Here is a 22,809-nt window from a genome sequence, read left to right as displayed (position 1 = left end):
TTGCAGAGTTTGACTTCCTAAGATATACTGTCATACGTATGCCATGATCAGGAGCATAAAGATGTCTTTTGCATGCTAAGGAAAGGAGTGGGGAGATGTAAATGCAATTGTAAGATTAACATTAGTTACTTTGGAGTGCTATAAACAAGTATTGCCTCTTTTTTTCTACTTTCCTATATTGCTTTTAAAACTTATGTGATTGGGTGGGTGAGGGCAAAAGAATCAGCAAAGCATGCCTGTTTTAAAGATTTTGGTTTAGATCACATATACATGTGTGTATCTGTGCATGTGAGTGCAGGTGCCTGTGGTGGCCAGAAGGGGGCACTGGATCACGTAGCTGAAGCTCCTGATGTTTGTGAACTGCTTGGTATGGCTATGGGAACTGAATTTCGGTCCTCTGCAAAAACAATACTCACTCTTAGCTACTGAACCTTCTCTCTAGCCCAACATGAATGTTTTCAATTCAGTCATCCCTGTGAATCTGGATTGGGGATTGGATCTAGGAAACACACACCCCAATACAGCAAAATCTATGGATGCTCAAGTCCTTTATCTAAAATATGATGAGATATACATATGACCTACACAAACTTCCCATCTACTGTGAGTCATCTCTAGATCACTTGTACTACCTTAAAAATGTAAAATGCTTTATAAATAGTTGTTAATGTTGTATTGTTTAGGGAATAATGACAAGAGAAAAATCTGGTTGTGTAGCACATGGATGCAGTTTGTTTCAGTCATTTTCAATTTGTAGATGAAATGTGGCTACAACTTTTTGCTCTTTGGTGTGTAAGTAGACATCATTCTGCCCATTGAAATCCAGAAAGAAAACCAAATTTACAGTCCTCTCTTGTGTGTAGAACTAAGCTGGAAGCACACACTCACCCCATCCTGGAGGATGTACAACACACTCAGGAAGCTCTGGCAGGAACTGGCGAGATAGCTCGGTGGATAAAAATGCTTGCCAAGCAAGCCTGATAACCTGAGTTCCACCCCAGCACCCAGGTTCTAAAAAGCTTGTAATCTCAGGTATGGAGACGTAGAGACAGGAGGGCCTGCTGCTCAACCAGTCCAGCCAAACCCGTGAGTTCCGGGCTCATGAGAAACCCTGCTCAAAGGATAATGTAGAGAAAAATAGAGGAGTCGGTCTACATCAACCTTTGTGTACCCTCTCTCTTTCTGTCTTTCTCTTTAGCTCTCTCTCTCTCTCTCTCTCTCTCTCTCTCTCTCTGTGTGTGTGTGTGTGTGTCTACCTCTCTCTGAGAGAAAGCATGCTCCAGCAATAACAGTAATAACCAGAGGGTGGTTTTTATGTCATCAGGGTGTACAATCATGTGCCCATAGAGGATCTGAATTACTAGTCAGGTGTGTGGGGTCCTCCTAAGGAAAACAGCTTTTTGGTAGTAGAAGCATCCCTTAGTTACTTCTGTTTGAATGAAACACTTCCTAAATTGACAATCAGACTCTTAAAACTCAACTGTTGGGAGATACAACCATCATCCATCACACAAACAATAGCGGTCTTCCTATGTATACAGGCTAGCCTTCAAGTTGTAATCCTCCTGCCTCTGCCTCCTAAGTTCTACTGTTACGAGCATGTGCCAGCACACCCAGATCAAAACAAACCTTTCGATGCAACCTTCTTGAAGAATCTTGGGAAGCAGAAGTATTTGGGGGTGGCTGTCGGGGCTTTCATGGGAGTTTGTTACAATCTGCTTTCCAAAACCACAGTGAAAAAAAAATATTCTTGAAAAAGAAAATTTGTACAAGATTGCCACCATCCCAAGGCCATGCTTCTGCCCTGACACTTGATGGACTTCAGAGGGAACCCAGACTTTAATTTATTTTGTTTCATCTGCCCACTTACGGTTGAATGGCCTAATCTTCTGCCCTTTTTTTTTTTTTAAATGTCGAAGTTGATAACACGGAGACGTCCAGATTTGGAGTCTCAGGCAACAATAAAAAAAAAATGTCCTTCTTGTTCCTATTTAGTTTCATTCTTTGATCCTTTGGTTCTAATAGTTTCTACCTTTTTATTCTGTGTCGGTCCTTCTCCCTTCGCATTGCTTCTGACTCCAGAGTCCTCCTGGGTGGTCTGCTCAATTAAGACCAGATGTATGTTTTGGTGGTAGAAAAGTTCAAATCCCAAAGATGCTGCCACCAGCTGCGGGATAATCAGACAAGTTCCTTAACCTCTCAGGGACGTGTGCTTTCTAATCAACGGGATGAGTTTGATTACATAGGTGAATGCACCTAGCAGAGTGCTCTGCCGAGGTCGGGTGCCTCAGACAAGTTCTTTATCATCTTCTATTGTGGCCCTGTGGTCTCCTCCTTATTTGAAGAACCCTTTTGAACTAAGGGGACATTCATCCTACAGTACGTTTCTTTTGTGCTACCCTAGGGAAATTCAGGGCATTCTTGTGCTGTCCCTCAGCAAGGGACCACCCATCCCTTAGTCTTGGCTACCCTTCAGCTTCCAGAGCACAGCTGAACTGGAATACTATCCTTCTAGGAAGAGTTACGATTCCTGGTTCCCTTGAGAATTCTTAGGTCCTCATGACAAATATCACTGACCTGACCAACCCTGAGCAGGGAAGGGGAGCTTTATTCTCAGTGCAGAAGATTTTGCACTAACACCAGAGCAACCCTGCGCTCAGGCTTGATTTTGAAAATGCAAGTTTGCAATCAAATCAGGACCAGGCGGCAATCAGCCAGAATTACTCGCTCCAGTAATTCTTGAACTACTACAGGGTAGCCTGTCACCTGGAGAACTTGGTCTGATTCAGTGGGCCTGGTGGAGCCAGGAAATCTGCATTTCTGCCACAGTCTGGGGATGGGGGGGAATGCTAATGTTGGGGAGCCTGGACCACACTTGCCCGTTGCTGTACAGAAATTGCTCCTACAGAATGTGGAGGAGGTTTTCACATCTGCTTAGCTTTTTTTTATCTCCGAAGTTTTCATTGTCAATGGCCACTTTTAAACGTGATTTTCATTTCAAGGAACTCTGGATAGAGACAAGATGGCCTGCCGGTGCCTCTGGGAGTCACAACCGGGGTCTTTGGGTGATGGAATCATCCTGCTTACTACTCACTGACATGAAAGTGGTACACCCTTGCTGGGCAGGTGTGACCTTAGCGCTCACCTACCATAGACCCCAGCCTTCTGAAACTTAAAAACTAGTCTTTGTAGACAGCCTCTAAATTCTGGATATGAAATCTTTAGATATATAAAATTTAGTTAAAAATTCATTTGGCCCAAGATTGGTTGAATTTTTTTTCTTTTATTACTTGCCCTAGTTCAGTGTGTGTGTGTGTGTGTGTGTGTGTGTGTGTGTGTGTGTGTGTCAGAGAGAGAGAGAGAGAGAGAGAGAGAGAGAGAGAGAGAGAGAGAGAGAGAGATTTGTTTTCTAGGCATCCTTTCTGTTTGTTTATTGATTTATTCCAACTCTTTCCTACCCACAGCAGCCCTACCTCTGTTCACGTGTCCTTTCATCCGGTGTTCTCCAGGCTACAGGCCGGGGTAGGGGCACCCGGCAGTGTGCCCGCCGCAGAGCCCAAGGCTGAGTTTCTCAGGGGCCCCAGGGCACCCGCCCTGCCTAAGAGCTCCTGGTCTTTGTTAGGATCACCAAGCAGTGAGCGACTCTCTCTCTCGGGCCAGCCTGGAGCTCCTGGCACCATTCCTGCGCTCTTAGCCCGAGCCCCCTGAGGACTTGTAAGCAGATAGACTGGAGTTGAAGAGGCTAAATTACGCCCCGGGGGACTTTTTAACGAAAACCCTAAATTTCATTTGGGCGACTGGTAGGCCACGCGGTGGCATAAAGTGAGCTGAGGTCCCTTCCTCCCTGCACAAGCTTTGTGCTGCTCTGGCTAGAGAAACCCTGTCCCCTACAACAGCGAGGTGCCCCTGGGTCTGGCCGCCACAGTACCCCAGCATCTCCTCCAGTTCCCAGTCCTTCGGTTTCCTTCCACGTCCGCTTCCTGTCCCCCTCCCCAAGTCTCTCTCCCTCTGGCTGGAGAAAAGTCTGTAATAAGAAACCAGTTCGGTGTCAGTCGGAGAGTGGGGAAGGGAGAGACACCCCCCCCCCCAACTCCCCAAGATGCACGGCCATGGAGAGAGAACTCATTTTGTGCAAAGAGGGCCTTGAGCCACCAGGGAATTCCTGGATTGTCTCAGGCTGTCGTGTGTGATGTCCATCACGCCGTGCGAACACCATCTGCTCCGTATTATGCTCGCAGTTGCCAGGCTACCTGCTGTACGCAGTAACACTTGACTGCCTGGCTCCACGTCCGCAGCGCCGGCCCTGACGGGGCGGGGGACCGAGCCCTGATTAAGCCATCTGCGATGGGCGGGGGGCGCGGGCTCAGCGCGGGGCCTGGAGTGCGGTCCCGGGCTCACACCACCATCTGCTGGGCTACCGGCAGAACAGCAGCTGCTCAAGAAGGTCCCCTGGGGCCACGTAGAGAAAAGGCTGAAATCCAGGCTCTCCTGGATCCAGGGACCCAGGATGCCGCACCCTGGCCCTCCTAGGAACCCACGATCTTCCATCCCCTCTGCATTTCTGGTCACTGTCACCCAAACGCTGCGTGTTCTTGGGGGGGGGGGGGCAAAAATCCCTTCAGAGAAAGCAAGTTTCCCCACAAGTGGGTTTATAAATAAACAGCTGGCTGTTCGCTGGGAAGATATTTTTATCGCCTCTGATTTTTGAAGTCGGAAACTGCCTCTTTGGGGGAGGTTAGAGTGTTTTTTACACCCTCCTACCTCTCTCTAGCCGTTAGAAAATTGTTAAGCTCTTGTCCCTGGAGCGGAAGGTGAGTGTGTAAGATACATTCTTTGGTTTTGATCTCTTTTTCCTCCCCTTATTTAACTGAAAAGTGAGAGTGTTTGGAGAGCCACGGAGATCTCCGTAGCAAATTGGATGCGATGGGAAGAGAATGTATTAAGATTCTGGGTGGAAAGCAAGGGAGGTCGCTGGGCTGGGAGTAGTGAACAAACCAGTAATTAAAACTAAAAATACTGCATCATTTGGCTCCGAGGCATTACATGTCGCATGACGAAAGCTCACTCTGGTTTTCTCTAATTGCACAACCCAGTGTGTCCCCTCCTTAGAAACAAGAGCAGGGGCTTGGAATCCGAGAATTTGACAGGCTCTTTCTCATTAAGCCCTCTTAGATTTGAGGTTAAAAGAAGCTGTGTGACATAAACAGCCGCCTGCACCAGCTCCATTTGGGAAGCCAGTCACGGTGCGCCTTCACACTTTGGGACACGCACCTGTGTGCTTGCTGGGCAGCCCCAAAAGATGTTTCATTTGAAGGCAACGTTCTGGCCTTTGGGTCTCGTAGGACCCAAAGAACTTTGGAGACAGGACCATTTGGGGAATGAAAGTAACCCCAGAGTAATACCTTGACTGTGTCCACAGGGACAAAATGGGGCTGGATGTATGAACATCATCACCTCATTTGTCTCACTTACTTTCCCAGGGGAGAGAAGGCTGGGAAAGCAGGTTCTCCACCCCTGGGTACATTCCTCAGCTGTGCAGGGGGTCATACGGGCAAGAAAAATCTCAAAGTGCAGGAAGAGAAACAAAGCCAGCAAGAGCAACAGCCCTTTCACAAACAAGCTAAGGAAGGTGTTGTCCTTGGATCTCATTTTCCCTTCAAATGTCTCTTCATCAAAACCAGGAAATAGTAAATAGACTGGACTACTTGAAAGACAAACTGCTGTCTGTCCTGCTGGTTGGCCAGCTCCGCCCAGTGTCAGCCCCTTTGTGAAAGTGTCCCATTGGTCAGCCATTTGTCTCTCAAGGTGGCGAGAAACAACTTGATCCTGGAGGAACGAGGGCTTGGAGACAGGTAGCCAGCAGAAACGGAAGACAAGGGAACTCTCATGGACCTAGATCCCCGCAGCCATGTGGAGCATTCATCTTTTAGCAGAAGGCCTTTTATTAACATTAAAAATACTTCAAAGCTCTCTACCTGATTGCAGAGAACAAGCGTAAATAAAAGCATTTATCGTGGACTATAGAGGCCGCTCGGCAGTTAAGAGTTAAACTGCTCTTCACAGACCAGAGTTTCGTTCCCAGCACCCACATCAGGAGGCTCACAATTACCTGTAACGAGATTGGAGATTTAGCTTGGGGTTGGGATTTAGCTCAGTGGTAGAGCACTTGCCTAGCAAGCACAAGGCCCTGGGTTCGGTCCTCAGTTCCGGGTAGGTCCTTTGTGGGTGCCGGTACATAGGAGCACGTGCATACACATAATTTAGCCAGCACTTACACACAAAAAATACAACGCAGTATATTTATGAGCAACATCGTTCCTATTTAGTCTATAGGCTGTTCTGATATGTGAGCTTGGCACTCTGGACTCGGAGTTCAGAAAGGCCAGAGTGGAAAGAATACTGACGTAGACTCAAAGTCAGCACCCTGGTTCTCTTATGGACGGACCATCCTGTTACTGGTGTAGCCCAGGCTTTGCTAACTAACCATTATCCGCCCCCCCCTCCCCCAGCTCTTGTTTCTGGAGCAATAGAAGTGATATGCTTTGTCTTGCTTGTGCCATTTTGTGTGGATGCAAGGAGGCAGAGAGTCCAGACATACAGGGTGTAGGTGGAATTTCGCCAGAAAGGACCACCTGCCTCGGTCAGCACCAAGCAAAGAGGAAGGGAGAGGACCAGCAAAGCCAGGATTGTGGGGAATCGACCCCAAACTGGCCCCGGAGAGGCAGACATAAGCTCATTTCTGTATTTTGAGAGAAAATTTCTAGCATGTTCAACCACATCTATGTTAAAACAGTAGCAACTCTAAAGGGGTGGGGGATATATTAAAAAACCAGTTTGGATTATACCTTAAAGTAATGGTAGATATCCACATTGATTCTTCTTATTAGGCACCATGAGAATATCTCATGGTACGGCTCCTCCTGTCCTTGTGTGAATGCCATGTAAGTGGGGTATCTCTGTGCTCAGACAAGTTGCTTGACACCAGTGAATTGGAAGGACTGTTTCCACAGAACATTCAGACAGCATCAGCCATTGCCGGTTTGTTGATAGAAGTGTCTAGAAACTGAGTGTTGTGTCTACACACCTTCTGTGCCCATTAGCTCCCCACCCCACCCCACCCCCGTAGCCTCCACTGTCCAGCTGCATAGACTTTCCTTCTGAGGGCATTCTCCACACATCCACTGGGCTCTGTGGGATTAGCTACTTACCCCTTTACCTCTCTTTCCTAGGGGTCAGTCCTTAAAAGTTGCTATCAGCTCTCCGACAAATAATTATAGAATCAAGAGTCCCAATCCAGTCCCAGTGCTGAAATTGTCCCAGACACATGAGATGCAATTCTATTTTTAAAGAGATTAGGAGATTACATTGCTTTTAAAAATATAGACCTTCTCATTTCATATATATAACACGCTGTGATCACATTTCTTACCGTTATTCTTTCGTGTCCTCCCCCTCCTACTGAACCCCTTTCTCTTCCCAATCTTAAGATTATATAGCTTTGGTCGGGTGTGGTAGCTTAGCACACAGGTGGCAGAGATGGGTGGATCTCTTGAGTCTGAGGCTAGCCTGGTCTATAGAGGGAGTTTCAGGACAGCCAGAGTTACAGAGAAACCCTGTCCCAAAAAAACAAGAAAGAAAGAAAGAGAGAGAGAGAGAGAGAGAGAGAGAGAGAGAGAGAGAGAGAGAGAGATAGATAGATAGATAGATATAGCTTTGATCAAAAATAAAACATTTCAGCTCCTACTATCAAAAAACTGTCCGGCAGAATTTAAAAGGCTCCCACACACTCACTCATACACATACAAAAGCTGGTGTTTTGGTTAGCTAGACTAACATCCACCGCCGAGTCCGTTTGTCTGTGTATGTCTCTCACATTTACTGAGATGTCCGTTTTGGCAAAGTAGACAGTAAGGAGTAGGATTATCAGGAAAGATCAGGATGGATGCTGCCTTTGAGACTTATGGTGAGCCCAGCCTGAGGGCTTATTTCCTTTCTTTAGAGAAGTAGAACATTGAAATCCCAGTGGACAGCCACCATGCTATCCCATCGGAAACAGATGAATTGGCTTCCCATGTCCCAGACCCATTCTCTGTTACTGCTACTATCCCCTGCCTCTGTGGAGCCTCTCCAATTCTCCTGTGGTGAGGCCAACAGGATGATTTTTATGGAGAATTACAGGATCGTTTTCTGGAGGTATAATGGGTATCACTCAGAACCCCTGGAATTCCTCAGCTAGGACCCCTGCCCCATTCCCCTCCGAAGTTTCCCATGAAATGGCAGGAAGTGTCCCGGCAGAATCTCTAAATCGCTTTCTTCTGTTCCCTCCAGGAGCAGCACACAGTTGGTCTTCCCAGGACCGCGGGCCCTATGCAGAACTCTGTGCCCCCAGGGTCGAGCAGCATGGTCTCCGGAGCCAGTCCTGGGGGTCTTGGCTTTCTAGGCAGCCAGCCACAGGCAGCCATCATGAAGCAGATGCTAATGGATCAACGAGCCCAGCTGATGGAGCATCAGAAGCAACAGTTCCTCCGGGAGCAGAGGCAGCAGCAGCAGCAGCAGCAGCAGCAGCAGCAGCAGCAACAGCAACAGCAGATCCTGGCGGAGCAGGTAGGTAACGCCCCCTCCTCCAAGGTGCGAGCCATCAATTCAGCTAGCATCTGATTGGCACCTGCTGTTTGTGAGGACGTCAACATTGTCCCTGTCAAGATACTCAGAGACTGGCCTTTCACAGGAGCGTAGAAGAACCTGTGGAATTTTCGCCTTTTCAATTAGCTAGGCTTTTCTCGCATAACATTAGTTTGTTCTTTAAAGACGGGCTTCAGCCGTCAATTGGAAGGCCTGTTAACTGAAGACAGTTCTTCCATTCTTGCCCTGACTCCTTTTCCCCTGACCGCTGGTACAGGGGTCTTTATAACCAGCATGTGGTGGGGGCTAGCTTACACTTACCGTAGGCCCCGACATTGCTAGCATTAAGCAAAATAACAATAGTACAAGTAATATGTGAGCTGGGAAGATAGTTCAGCTGGTAAAGGGCTTGCCGTGAAACCGTAAGGACCTTGGTTCACCGGCAGAAAACCTGTGTAAAGAGCCAGGCATGGCAGCGCATGTCATCACCACAGCAGTGGGGAGGTGGGGTCCTGGGGTTCGCTAGACAGGGCCTGTCTCATGAAACAAGGCAGATGGTCCCTGAGCGATGAAACTCAGGGTTGATCTCTCTCTCTCTCTCTCTCTCTCTCTCTCTCTCTTTCTCTCTCTCTCTCCCTCTCTCTCTCCTCTCTCTCTCTCTCTCTCTCTCTCTCTCTCTCTCTCTCTCTCTCTCTCACACACACACACACACACACACACACACACACACACTGAAAAAAAAAAAAAACCCAAATGATTCAGAAGGAAAGAGTGGAGAATTCTGCTGAATTGGTTGTAAATGGTAGACCGGCGACAATGCAATCAGGCACAGAATTATCAGGGAACGTGGACAGGGTCATGGAAAGGGAGCAACTGGAGACAGTCCCGACACCTTTTCCTACAGCTCAGGCAATCTGTGAGCGAAAGGAAGGCCTAGTACAAAGATGCCACCTTTACTCCAGGGCTCCTTGCCCACCCCAGCCATATAACTCCTCCTCTGCAGACCACCCTTGTAGGCTTTGATTTGTTTTATTGTGAGAGATGCTGGTGCTTGATTTAGTGTTATCCCAAGGAACCACCTAGGTCTGTCCACAGGAGACCCCCTGATGGCCCCTGTGGGGACCTGCTTAGGGCGTCTCACCCGGCAGGCTGGCTCTGAATCACAGTTGTGAGGCTGTCCTGGGAAACCCAGGAACGCTTTGACGCTTGCTCATACTTGTTCCTAATAGAATTAGAATTTTGGAGTTTCCTCTCCAAGGCACTGAGTAGGATCCAGGCCCATAAGGTCCCTACCCACCAAGAACGGCAGTCCCAAGTCCGAGCAGTCGCCCTCCGAAGAGAAAAAGGTGTGCTGTTGCGCATAGCTTGCTTCTGTTCCTCGCTCTTGCTTTTGTTCCTGAACAGCCATGTAATTATCTCCCTTCTTACCAAGGTCAGTCAGCCACCTGGCAGCTATTGTACAAACAAACCTCTATCCCTCTCACCCTGCATAAGGTGTGTGACAAGGAGCTGTGCTAATATCTCTCCGGCAGTGATAAATGGAGCTGCTAAGGGACGCTGGGCTTTGTAAATCTCCCCGCCACCAAACCCAGGACATTTTCAGGTGTGCCTGGTGCCCTGAGAAATGATTTCTGATACATGTGCTGCAGACAAGGCACAGAAGGAGTCAGGGTAAGCAGACAGAACTCATCTGTGCCCACCCAGGGGTGTGCTCTCAGGCCCCAGCTCCGCCTGCTCAGCCGAGCCCTGGGGAAGGAATAGAAAGAGAGAAGATCGCAGGGAGAAGTGTGTCAAACCCGGGCCTGTGGACAAGGAGACAAGACAGAAACCCCTCAGAACCATGGCGAGATGGGACTACCTGGAAAACGTGAAGGAAACAGGATGCTGTCTGAGTTGCCTTAGCAACTGGATGCACACATTAGGAGGGACCAAGTTGAAATCGCTTGGCTCAGGGTTGGGACTTGTCCATCCTTTCGCAGTTAGTGTGATTTTGAACAAATAAAAAAATCATGTAAGGCCGAAGAGATAGGCAAAATGATTGCTAGAGAAGCATGGAGACCTGCATTGAATCCCAGATGCAGGAGTGCCCATTTGTAATCACAACATTCCTTCAGTGAGATGGGAGAACACAGGGACCCTCAGAAGCTGTCAGGCCAGCTAGCTGATCCATACAGAGACAAGCAAGAGACCTTATCTCAAACAAGATAGAAGGTAAGGACGAATAGCAGAGGTTGTCCTGTACCCTCCACATAAGTGCCTTGGCATACACCACACACATACACACATTCCTGTGTGTGTATGTGTGTGTGTGTGTGTGTGTCACACACACACACGAGCTCACACACACAAGCAGGCATAATTAAAAAAAAAACAGTCTGTCTTCATCTAGCAGGTTAGGTTTGCATAATTTTCCTGTCTTAAAGATTACTTGAGATGATGGTATACAAATTCCTTAGGAAACCATATACACAAATGTATATGGGAATGGCTCTTAGGACACAGGACAGCATTAGGGACTGTCGTGGAAAAGCTGCAGCCCCGTGTGCCATCCATGTCAATGTTATGTCTTGCCTGCCTGTGCCCTCCCTGTGTGTTGCTTAGGAGGGCAGATGACTCGGGCTCCTCGGTGGGATGCTCTCAGCTTTCTGCTTTGAGATTTCTTTGCTGTTGTTGTTGGCAATGCTGGGGATGGAACCCAGGGCCTCACACATGTTAGGCAAGGGCTTTGCTGCTGAACTGCACCCCAGCCCTGAGAGTAAATACTGATTTTCACATCAGCACCGCACCGACTGTGATTTTTCTCAATCACTCAACACTGAGCATGCCCCAGCACTTTCGGGTCTGAAAACAATATATTGGAAACACTTGTGCTTCCTGAAAGCCCAGGTGAAGGGAAACAGTTGAGATCCTGCCTATCTTCAGGAACTCAGCTGACCTGGCGATCAGAACCAAGAAGGTTAAAATCAGGTGGGGCCCGGGTGGTGGTGGTGCACACCTTTGATCCCAGCACTCAGGAGCAGAGCCAGGTGGATCTCTGTGAGTTCGAGGCCAGCCTGGGCTACAGAGATCCAGGACAGGCACCAAAACTACACTCTGCCTCAAAAAAAAAAAAAAAAAAAAAAAAAAAAAACAAAAAGCGGGTGGGGACTGAGGCTAATGCCTTATTCTCAACAAGCGTGCAGCATGTCTGTCTCTTCCGTTCACGCAGGTTGAACAGAACGCCCTGTGTGTGTGTGTGTGTGTGTGTGTGTGTGTGTGTGTGTGTGTGTGTAGGCCATAGATCAACCACAGGTAGCATTCTTTGGCACTGTCTACCTTGTTTATTAAGACAGAGAGTCTCTCCAGACCTGGAGCTTTCGAAGCAGGCTAGACTGTTTAGACAGAAACCACCTGCTTCTGCCTCCCCAGCCCTGGACTTACACCACACCTGACTTTTTTTTTTTTTTTTAACCTGGGCTCTAGGACTGGAACTCAGGGCCTCGGTTTCTGAGGCAGTTCATTACTTTGCTGGCTCAGCTATCTCCCCAGGCCAGGAGAAACTTTTAAAAGCTCACTTGCTCTCAATAATGTCCTTGCATTACTGCCTGAAAGGTTTGCATGGTTTCTGGCCTACACCCATAATGGTCTCCGCATTGATTCATCTCTTTTTGTGTAGAATCCTATGGTAGACGCACAGGCTGGGGTCATCAGGGCAGAGGCTGTTCTGGTTTGTTTTTTTGTTTTTTGTTTTTTTTACCTTTGGATGCCAGGATGCTGGCTGGCATTTTAGAGGAAAGGAAAGAAAAACAGAACACTGCAGACCTGCCCAGGAACAAACATGAGAGAGAAAATAGAAGCACACACGTGTGGTCAGAGGTAGCCAGTGCATGTTGTTTTTATAATGAGCTCTCTGAAGAGCGGGGATCTGCTTGCGTGGTGTTCTTTTTGGCCCTCACAGATGAAAAGTACTTAATGAATATTCAGCAGCTGCCAGAAGGAGGTTAAGCAGCGTCGAAGGTCACGTGGCGACTTGATGGCCAACCGAGAACTCAAAGCCTCATTCCCTGCTCTCTCCCCGTGTCTCTTGCCTTTGCTTAGATAATGATCGAACAGCCTGCCCAGCATGTCGGTAATGATGCTTGTGGCGCAGAATCCCCAGGAGCCAAAGAGGAAAGACTAAAAGGCGGGCCTCCGACTCCTAGAATAGGTGAAATTCTACATGTCTGCTTCAGAGCAGCAAATTCGGAGGTGTTGTTGTTGTTGTTTAGTTTCTGGAGACAGGGTTTGTCTGTGTAGCCTTGGCTGTCCTGGAACTCACTTTGCAGACCAGGCTGGCCTTGAACTCACAGAGATCCACCTGCCTCTGCCTCTCTAGTGCTGGGATTGACGGTGTGCACCACCAATGCTCAGCCAAATTCAGAGTATCTTACTTTAAAAAAAAAAAAGAGATTTATTTATTTATTATTTATTTATTTATTTATTGTACATGAGCACTCTATCTGCATGTATGACTTTAAGCTAGAAGAGGGCATCGAATCCCACTGTAGATGGTTGTGAGCCACCATGTGGTTGCTGGGAATTGAACTCAGGACCTCTGGATGTGCAGCCAGTTCTCTTAGCTGCTGAGCCCTCTCTCCAGCCCCAGAGTATCTTACTTATAGACATGTATTGTACAGGTGGTGTGACTTCATGAGAATAAGATTAACATATATGTGTGTGTGATTAGCCTATATATGTGCTTATGTATGTATATGCTATATATGTATGTATATGTGTGATATACACACATTTATATATGTATGCATATATTATGTATGTATTATGTATGTATGTGTGTACATATGTATATCTCGAGGAGGCTATCTTTCTGTACCCACAGCATCTACTGAGGTCACTAAAAGGTTGTAGCTTGTCCCTTTGAGCCAGGTCCACACGATGCTAAGGAAAGCAGTCATACTGATACAGGAAAATCAGAGTTAAAATTGCTTTGCTGGGGGGCTGGAGAGATGGCTCAGCGGTTAAGAGCACTGGCTGTTCTTCCAGAGGTCATGAGTTCAATTCCCAGCAACCACATGGTGGCTCACAACCATCTGTAATGAGATCTGGTGCCCTCTTCTGGCCTGCAGGGATATGTGCAGACAGAACACTGTATACATAATAAATAAATAAATCTTTAAAAAAAAAAATTGCTTTGCTGGGTGCACAAGCCAGCAAGTCAAACATCAGAAATGCAGGAAATTCCAGCAGAAGGTGTGTCACAGCAGTGATATCGGCAACAGCCCGAGGCTAGAAACACCCTCAACGACTGTCCCTAGCAGAATTAGTAAACGGTGGTGTGTCTATGTCATAGAATACTAGTCAGTAGTGAAGGTAACCATACAGCTCAGCATGAGGAGTCAGTCTTAGGAGAAACGGAAACGTCGAGCACAGAATCCTCAGAGAAGTGCAGACGCGGCGATGAGTAAGTAGTCCGTGTGGTTCACAGTGAAGCTGATGGTGCGCTGGGTCTGGGGGTGGAGTGACTGGGGCTTCTGGCAGCATCTGTTTCTGGATTTGAGGGTGAGACTCGTTTCGTAAAAATCCACTCACTTGTTTACTTTACGCAGCCCTTGCCTATACGTGTGTTGTTTTTCCACACAAAGCTTAGTTTTGGGGAAAAAATAATAAACAGCCTGCCTTCATCCAAGCTGGCAGGTGCTCGACTGTGTGCTCTCCCTGCTCACCCTCTCCCTGCTCACCCTCTCCTTCTCTTGTCTCCTGTCATCCTAGCAGATACAGCAGTCTCATCTGCCCCGCCAGCACCTCCAGCAACAGCGGACTCCGTACCCAGTGCAGCAGGTCAACCAGTTCCAAGGTGAGCCATGTGTCCCTGCTGGCCCTGACTCCGCAAGTGAGGTGTGTGCAGATCTGCGGCCAGCGCAATGCTTTCCAGATGCTGTTTAAATCTGGGTAGTAACCAGCCAACCTAATAACTGGCGAACGGAGAAGAGCAAGAGTGAAGGATTCCCGGAGGACCCCTCTGCTGCTTGCCGATCCTTGGTGGTCACAGAGAAGTTCTAGCCAGCCCAGGGTACAGTGTCGTAGCAAGACCCAGACCGCTCTCCATTGTCAAGGCTACAGAGTATTTTGACAGTTGAACAACCTGTAAGGACAAGCTAGTGCTCGTCGGCCCCAGTATCAGTCCTGTTTGCGTGGCTAGACAGTCATCTTCGTGACGGAGGGGAGGGGAGGAGAGGGAAGGGAGGGGTGCAGAGCGGTTGCCAGTCCCAAAGGGTAGGCTTCCCTACAGAAAGACATGAGATTCTTTGCCAAGTAACAAGAGACAGGATGGCTTCTTTTTCTAGCTGCAGACACAGGCCAATGAGTCAGAGACACTAGAGCTCATGGAGAGCTACAAGGTGGATCTGAAGCAAGTCTCGTTGGTCAGATAGCTTGTAGGCAGCGGTAATGACCTTCTACTTCAAATCCTACTCAAGTCTTAAAGGAAAAAAAAAAAACAGTCAAATGGAGACTTCATTGAACGGATTCTCTACTGAACTCAATTCCACTTCACGAAGAGACTATGTTATGTGGTGAACAGACATTATTTATTCTTCCTCCTCTTCTCTTCTTCATCCTCCTCCTTCTCCTTTCTGAGACAGAATCCCACCCTATGCCTTAGGCCAACCTGGAGTTCACTCTGTAGCCCAAGCCTGGGCTCTCAATCCTCATACCTCCCTGTCTTCCCAGTTGAGAGGCTTACAGGTACGTATCACCACACTCAGCTTGGCCCATGGTACATTTTCCTAACACCCGAAGAGATGGCATCCCACTGACTTGATGGCCGAGTATCCAAAATAGGAAATGACTTGCATTGTGAACGTGAACAAACAGAACACCAGGGTGTGACCTCAATTTTCTGTGTCTATTTAAATATAAATAAGAGTTGGCAGGGATCTTCTCCGGATGCTGGGATTCAGGTGACTTTAATTTCTGACTTTGTACTTTTCAATACTTTGCAAAATTTTCACAACTCACATGTTCTAATCATTTAAGTAATGACCTTTTATGAAGATTTGTTATTGCAGAAGATCATTTCATATACAGGACTGACATTCCCAAGGAAAATTCTAGCAACATCTTACAACATACTGATATAGTGAATAGTGGGTGATAGCTGTTCTTTTTTCCCTGTAGGTTCACCCCAGGACATAGCAGCCGTGAGAAACCAGGCAGCCCTCCAGAGCATGCGAACGTCAAGGTTGATGGCACAGAATGCAGGCATGATGGGAATGGGACCCTCCCAGAACCCAGGGACAATGGCCACAGCAGCAGCCCCGTCAGACATAGGACTGGCCCCTTATAGTGCCCCTCCAACCAGCCAACCAGGAATGTACAACATGAGCACAGGAATGACCCAAATGTTGCAGCATCCTAACCAAAGTGGCATGAACATCCCACACAACCAAGCCCAGGGACCCAGGCAGCCTGCCTCTGGACAAGGGGTAGGCATGGTGAGTGGCTTTGGACAGAGCATGCTGGTGAACTCGGCTCTTTCCCAGCAGCACCAGCAGCTGAAAGGACCCGTGGGCCAGGCCTTGCCAAGGCCCCAAGGCCCACCAAGGCTTCAGAGTGTCATGGGAACCGTCCAACAAGGAGCTCAAAGCTGGCAACAGAGAGGCTTGCCGGGAGTGCCCGGGAGGACTAGTGGAGAGTTGGGACCGTTCAACAATGGCGCCAGCTACCCACTTCAAGCTGGTCAGCCAAGACTGACCAAACAACACTTCCCTCAGGGACTGAGCCAGTCAGTCCTGGACGCTAACACTGGCGCCGTGAGAACCCTTAATCCAGCGGCTATGGGCCGCCAGATGATGCCACCACTCACAGGGCAGCAAGGTACCAGCCAGGTGAGGCCACTGGTCATGTCTGGTCTGAGCCAGGGTGTCCCTGGCATGGCGACATTCAGCCAGCCCCCAGCACAGCAGCAGATGGCGGGCGGCAGTTTTGCCGCGACCAACCAGGGCCAGGCCTATGAGCGGAACCCCGCTCAGGACATGTCATACAGTTATAGCGGTGAGGGTGCTGGGGCTTCGTTCCCCGGCCTCCCAGACAGTACAGACCTCGTGGACTCCATCATCAAAGGTGGCCCAGGGGATGAGTGGATGCAAGAGCTTGATGAACTATTTAACCCCTAGTCAGAAGGGGCCCAAGAGCTGAAGTGGTGGAAGCCTCACAGGCGAGAAAGAAACAGGATGGTGCCCCATCCTTGTTTTTTGTTTTTTTGACCCACGTAAACTGAGAAAAACGACAGCTGGCTGACAGTGGAAGGTCCAGGTGTCGACCCCCAGCTCCGTGGGGCTTCATCCCACCTGCCTTCCAAAGAGCAATCAAGTAGAGAGGCCACACAGATACCTGCTTGCAGAGAAGGGAGGTGGAGAGCAGGTGGGTAAACCGAGGCAGCAAGAGTTCCTCTGCTAAGCACCCCTGGGACCCACTGGTCCAGAAAGAGTTGTTCCAGCCCAGAGGGACTATGGCCCAAGATGAGGTCTCCTTAGACCTTCTTCCTGCCTCAGGTCCTGAGACCTCAGAGACGGAACCTCAGCCAGAGAAAACCCAGCAGAGGATGCTGGGAGACATACAGCCCATGTGCATAGATCAGAAATGCTCTGAATGCTGGATGGAAGGAGTTATATACTTCCAGATGTGTTCCTGGATGCAGAGGCAGGAACAAAGAACAGTAAGCTCGCCTGAGCTGGCCCGAGGGAAACAAGCAAGGGTCCTGCAGGTCTGTCCGTCTCCTGCCCAGCGATGACCCTCAGGAATGGTAAGGTGTTGCTGCCAGCCCCCTCAGTGGGATAGACGACGATGCTGGAGAAGGGCCCATCCAGTAGCCCTGAAGGTCAGCTTCTGCCAGCGGCCACGGCGGCCATCACTCTAGGTTGCGCTGAGATTCCCGGAGTCCCCTTCTGATTTGACACGCCTAGCTATTCTTCATCTGTCTGTGGCCATAGGGTAGAAAGACCCCTGCTGAATTCAGGGTCTGCCAGCTCAGCCCCTTCCTCCCTCACCACGACCTCTGCTCCTCCTGGCCTCTGTGCCAGCTTGCCTTCACTTCTCCCTCCAGACTACCCAGGAGCTGAAGCACCCAGGGCAAAGGCAGAGTCAAAGCGAGAAGACTTTTGACCACGTCTGGTGTACAAAGGTCTCCGCGGGAGCCAAGTGGTTTATAGGAGTCACACCCATACTTCTGCTATCCCCAGGGAAAAATGGCCTGAAGATCCTGGCTCCTTCACACGGTGGGAACGGGGACTCTCGGGAACCAGTCTTGTTTATCATCAGAAAGGCAAATCTCAAATGCTAGAGATGGAAAAGCTGAAAAGTCAGAACTCCATCCAACCAATGTGGATGCTACAAAGAGGGAGATGTGGTCCCCATGCTGAAGGCAATCTACTTCCAAAGCTGTGCCGCAGGTCTCTTGGTCACTCACACATACCTGCCCGAAGTGAAAACCAAGAAGGAATTAACAGCCTCCATGGTCACGAGCCTTGTCTCTTGCTCTTTCCTCCCCTCCCACAATCCCATCTTGGAGGTCAAGTGGCATTTTTCCATGGTGTTTACTGTTCTCCTAACCACACAAATGCACGTGTACACACACACACACACACACACATCCTACAAACTGGCTTCCTCCCATGTCTTCACATACATCTTACTACAGAGAACCAGAGCCTGTGGGGACTGCACCGGCCATACTCAAGGAAGTCCAGAGAAGGTGCGCTGCAGTGGAAAGCTGAGGCGGAGACTGTGGCTCTGTTCTCCGGATCCCGAGAGTTCCAGACCTGCTCTGACAGGAAGTGAAGCCGGAGGCACCAGGGTGAGGAGGAGCTGTGCGCCTCTCCAAAGAGGTGGTGGCAGGGTGACTGTGAACTCCCAGAATGGGGAGACACTGCCACTAGGGAGACTTGACTGAAAACCAAAAAGTAAAAATAAAATAGTGACGTGAGAAGACAGAACACAGATGTATCACCTTTTCCTGCCAGGTTACAGGAAAGAAACACGTAAGCAATGAGGAGATACTGGAGGTGCGGAGTGGGCTCCATCGTCCCGTCAAAGCCTCCTGCAAGTGCTCAGCCTGAGGACCAACTACTAGAGCGGTAGATTTGAATGAGATCATTTGTTTTGTTTTTACTAAGGTGCTGATGTATATGTAATGTCTAAAAAAAAAAAAAGTTATTTGTACATAAGTTTTTACAATGCTACAGATATCACTGGGTCTACTATATGTAAAAAGTATACATATAAATATATATATATATATATATAATGTTTGTTTAAAATAGAGTATTTTTATTTCCTCCCTAACTCATCATTGAAGAGGTGGTATCACACTTCAGGTGACATCTAATTACTAGTTTATACTGTCTGACCTATGGCAACTTCCTCCGTTTTATTCAGACTTTTCTAATCTTCTGTTTTTACTTTGTACATCAAGCCTTGCTCATTTCCTTTAAGGAATGTACAGAACTCTGAAATATAGAAGTGAAGCAATGTTGACATACCACTTTTAAAGAAGAACCAACCAATGGAAATAAAATGTCACTCTGTGAATCGAGCTGTAGCATAGTTCCCCTTAGGATCCTCTCCCTGCCCAGCGTCAGCTTAAGCAGATGTATCCTTCCCGGGGTTTAGTGGACTAACTACAGGTTCCTTTCTCGGAATTGTGGTGTTGTTCTTTAAACAATTATTTAACAGTAGAAATCAATCACTCTCAAGCCTTTTTAATTCAACCACACAAGCGAGACTTTCTAAATTTCCTAGAGCACCCTGAGGGATGTGGGGAAAGGGAGGGAGGTCTAACATGACGAAGTCAGTTTATAGATCCAGGACCAGAACAAAACTAGCTCAGCCAGAGCATTTAGAAAGTAGTGGGGCCAGCTCGTCAGGTAAAGGCACTTGCCACCAAGCCTGATGACCTGGGTTCAATCCCTGGAACCCACAGGGTGGAAGGAGAGAACTGACCCCGGCCAGTTGTCCTTTGACCTCTCTATGAGCTCCGTGGCTCATGTGCACGCACACACAGACAAACACACAAATAAATGTGTAAAAATATATTGAAGGGAAAATGGATAGTAAAAGTTCGATGGAAAGAAATTGGAATGTGCTAGGGAGAAACAATTCAGCCATCTTACCCCCTGTAAGGGGCAGTTTGGACGCCTCCACTTCCCTGTGCCTCTCTGCTAGCCCATGACGCAGCTGTCAGAGCAGGGTCTGACCCAGCTTTTCCTGCACCCACCCTGACCGGGAAGTGCTTCAAGTTTATACTCTTCTAACTCTAGCCAATAACTCGCTGCTGCGGGATAATAAAAGGCCAGTGACTTGTCTGGACAAACTCTGAGGCTGCACGATGCTCCGCGCGCCTTGGGATCAGGCGGAGGCTGGGGCATGGCTCCCACTTGCACCCTTGCTTGATTTCTTCCCGTCTGTTCCTCCCTCTTTGATTTCCTCCTCCTTCAAGCCCTCCCTTCATTAACATATCGCATACACGGATCCATTTCCCCACTCTGAGCAGACCTGCCCTTAAGATACCCCGTTAAACTTCAAACACAGTAAAATGACATGTTTCAAAACTCTTGAGATAAGCAGAAAATAGACCACAGAAAAACATCATCCGTAGAAATGGTTCCAAAACAAAGGTGAGTTTTAATACACATAACTCAAGAGAAAGAATGAACTTGACCGTGAAGGAAGAGGCTAGCCCGAGCCACAGCGGGCTGTGCTTCCAGAGTGGCTGACAGTGCTGTGGAGAAAGTGTCCTGCCGCCGGGCTGGCCCCTGGATGGGCTCAGACTCACCAGATAACAGGATGGTAAAAGCCAATCTGCTTTGGTTGGAAGGGGAACGAGAGGGAGTTGACAACAACGTAAAATCATGAAGCTCCGAGAATGATGACTCCTCCTTTAAAATTTATACTAAGATCTGTTGGGCGCTGGATGAGTGGATACCTTTCTTCTTTAAAGAGAAATAAATAAATCTATAATTTTATTAAGATAAAACTGAATGTGTGGTATGAAGTTCGTGTTTAAACATTTTCACAGGCACCTCTCAGGTGCCTAAGAGGATTCTACAAGATGATTGTAGATGCCAGTCTAGACGATGCCCAGAACCGATGAATCTTAAGAGTCAAGACAGTATTGGGGGTAGGGCCAGGGCACCAGCTGATTCATAAGATTTTTTTTTTGTTTTTTGTTTGTTTGTTTGTTTTTCGAGACAGAGTTTCTCTGTGTAGTTTTGCGCCTTTCCTGGGACTCACTTGGTAGCCCAGGCTGGCCTCGAACTCACAGAGATCCGCCTGGCTCTGCCTCCCGAGTGCTGGGATTAAAGGCGTGCGCCACCACCACCTGGCTCATAAGATTTTTGTGTGCCAAGGACCAATATGAAAGTTAGTCTCCTGAGACCAGGGCGTTTGGAATCATTTGACCGGAGGACAATAACAAGCCACGGGGTTGCCATCAAACCCCTTGCCATAGCAGCAACCACCCCTGGGCACAATACACACCCTCCCTTCTGTCCCCTCCACCGCAGGCATGGCAACTGTCGTTGGCACCATGAGACTTGGAGTCTACCTTTCTCCTTCCGATGTGTGGTTCCTATCCAAGTGATGGCAGTTCTGTCCTGCTGGTCCAGCTTTGTGCTCTCTTGTTGGGCATCACACACACACACACACACACACACACACACACACACACACACACACACACCCCTTTAATCCCAGCAGAAGCAAGTAGATCTCCTTGAGTGTGAGGCTATCTGGTTGACACAGGAAAACGCTGTTCCAAAAATAAATGTTTCCTGTGTGTGGTCTTCTGGTGTTAAAAGGTCCCAGAGCTGTCTGTGCCGTGAGGGGACAAAGAGGCAGCATTTCTAGATTTCCAGGAAGTCACTGGGCATATGAGGCACGTGCAACTTCTTCGTGGATTAAGAAGCGTTCCCAGCCGGGCGGTGGTGGCGCACGCCTTTAATCCCAGCACTCGGGAGGCAGAGCCAGGCGGATCTCTGTGAGTTCAAGGCCAGCCTGGGCTACCAAGTGAGTTCCAGGAAAGGCGCAAAGCTACACACAGAAACCCTGTCTCGAAAAACCAAAAAAAAAAAAAAAAGAAGAAGCGTTCCCAGACTCAGGCGAGTTGTTTCAAGGACTGTGTCTGAGAAAGGGGCATCTGGGAGTAGGGGGCAAATGGTTGTTACTTTCCTTATTAGTGATAATTTGAGGTCCAGCCTTGGAAACAAAGCAGGAGAAAGCTTCCTGGGAAGGAACAAGACTGTGATATGTGACCCATGTCTTAGCTTCTCAGTTTCTTTTGGATTTATTGTCTTCTTTTCATCCTCCCTCTCCCTCCTCCTCCTCCTCCTCCTCCCCTTCCCTCTCCCCTTCTCTCTTTTGCTCAGTTCAAAGGCCATGAGATTCTCACTGATATTCTGTGGCCCAGTGGCCACAGATGTCCATCCCACTTCAGATAATAATCAGGACTTTCTGCAGCTTCCATGTATTTGGGGCCCTTGTGTCCCTGCCCATCACAGGTCATCAAGGACAGACCGACACTAATGGGTCCAGCAAAGCCACTATGTCCCCCATGGAGTCTAACACAGAACAAAGAAATGCCCAGCGATGGAAAACCTGATTGTTTATTTTTGTTTGTTTCAACTGCTCTTTAAGATTTTAAAACTTGGAACACCTCCAAACCATCAGGGAAGCAGAGAGAGTGTCCCCACACTCATCAACTCAGTTTAACCCTGGCTAATACTTTGCCATGAGTACTTCTTATGCAGAATTTGGGGAGCACTTCAAAGCAAATCCTGTGCCTGTGACCACTCCCCGCCCCTCGCACTCAGCATGCCATAGCAGAGAACATTCTCTGCCCTAACCACGGTGTCATTAAAACACCTACAACAGTTAGCGTGCGTTTCCTCCTCGTTTCTATTCTTAGTCCCCAGCACATCCGAGTAGCGGCAGCCATCTCACGAAGCTCTTCCACAGCTACCCTTTTTTTCTATCCAGGACTTGTCAAGGATCTCTCTGCCCTTCGGTCTTCTCTCCTCCTAAGACTTCCCTGGTAGACGAAAGGAGGGCCTTCTCTGCCCCTCTCCTCATGACATTGTTATCAGGTAATGACTCTGATTTCTAAGTGTAAAACTGGTCAGATTTACTAACCAAAACATGTAAGTACTACTGTCA

The 22,809-nt window shown here is 48.3% G+C and overlaps 1 protein-coding gene across 1 annotated transcript in view; it reads left to right on the top strand.

Moving 5' to 3' along the window:
* The window catches only part of Maml3 (mastermind like transcriptional coactivator 3), a 380,689-nt gene extending 363,005 nt beyond the window's left edge, over nt 1-17,684 (top strand). The window contains exons 3-5 of the mRNA XM_059252471.1: nt 8,329-8,604; nt 14,371-14,455; nt 15,778-17,684. Of these exons, the coding sequence (XP_059108454.1) occupies nt 8,329-8,604; nt 14,371-14,455; nt 15,778-16,775 (1,359 nt within the window). The 3' untranslated portion in view covers nt 16,776-17,684. The remainder of the gene's footprint in view (nt 1-8,328; nt 8,605-14,370; nt 14,456-15,777) is intronic.
* Nucleotides 17,685-22,809: the final 5,125 nt, after the last annotated feature.

Source organism: Peromyscus eremicus, unplaced genomic scaffold (genome assembly GCF_949786415.1).
Source record: "Peromyscus eremicus unplaced genomic scaffold, PerEre_H2_v1 PerEre#2#unplaced_62, whole genome shotgun sequence".
Classification (NCBI taxonomy): Eukaryota; Metazoa; Chordata; class Mammalia; order Rodentia; family Cricetidae; genus Peromyscus; species Peromyscus eremicus.
The sequence above is the reverse complement of the archived record's forward strand: the minus strand, read 5'-3'. Positions and strand labels throughout refer to the sequence as shown.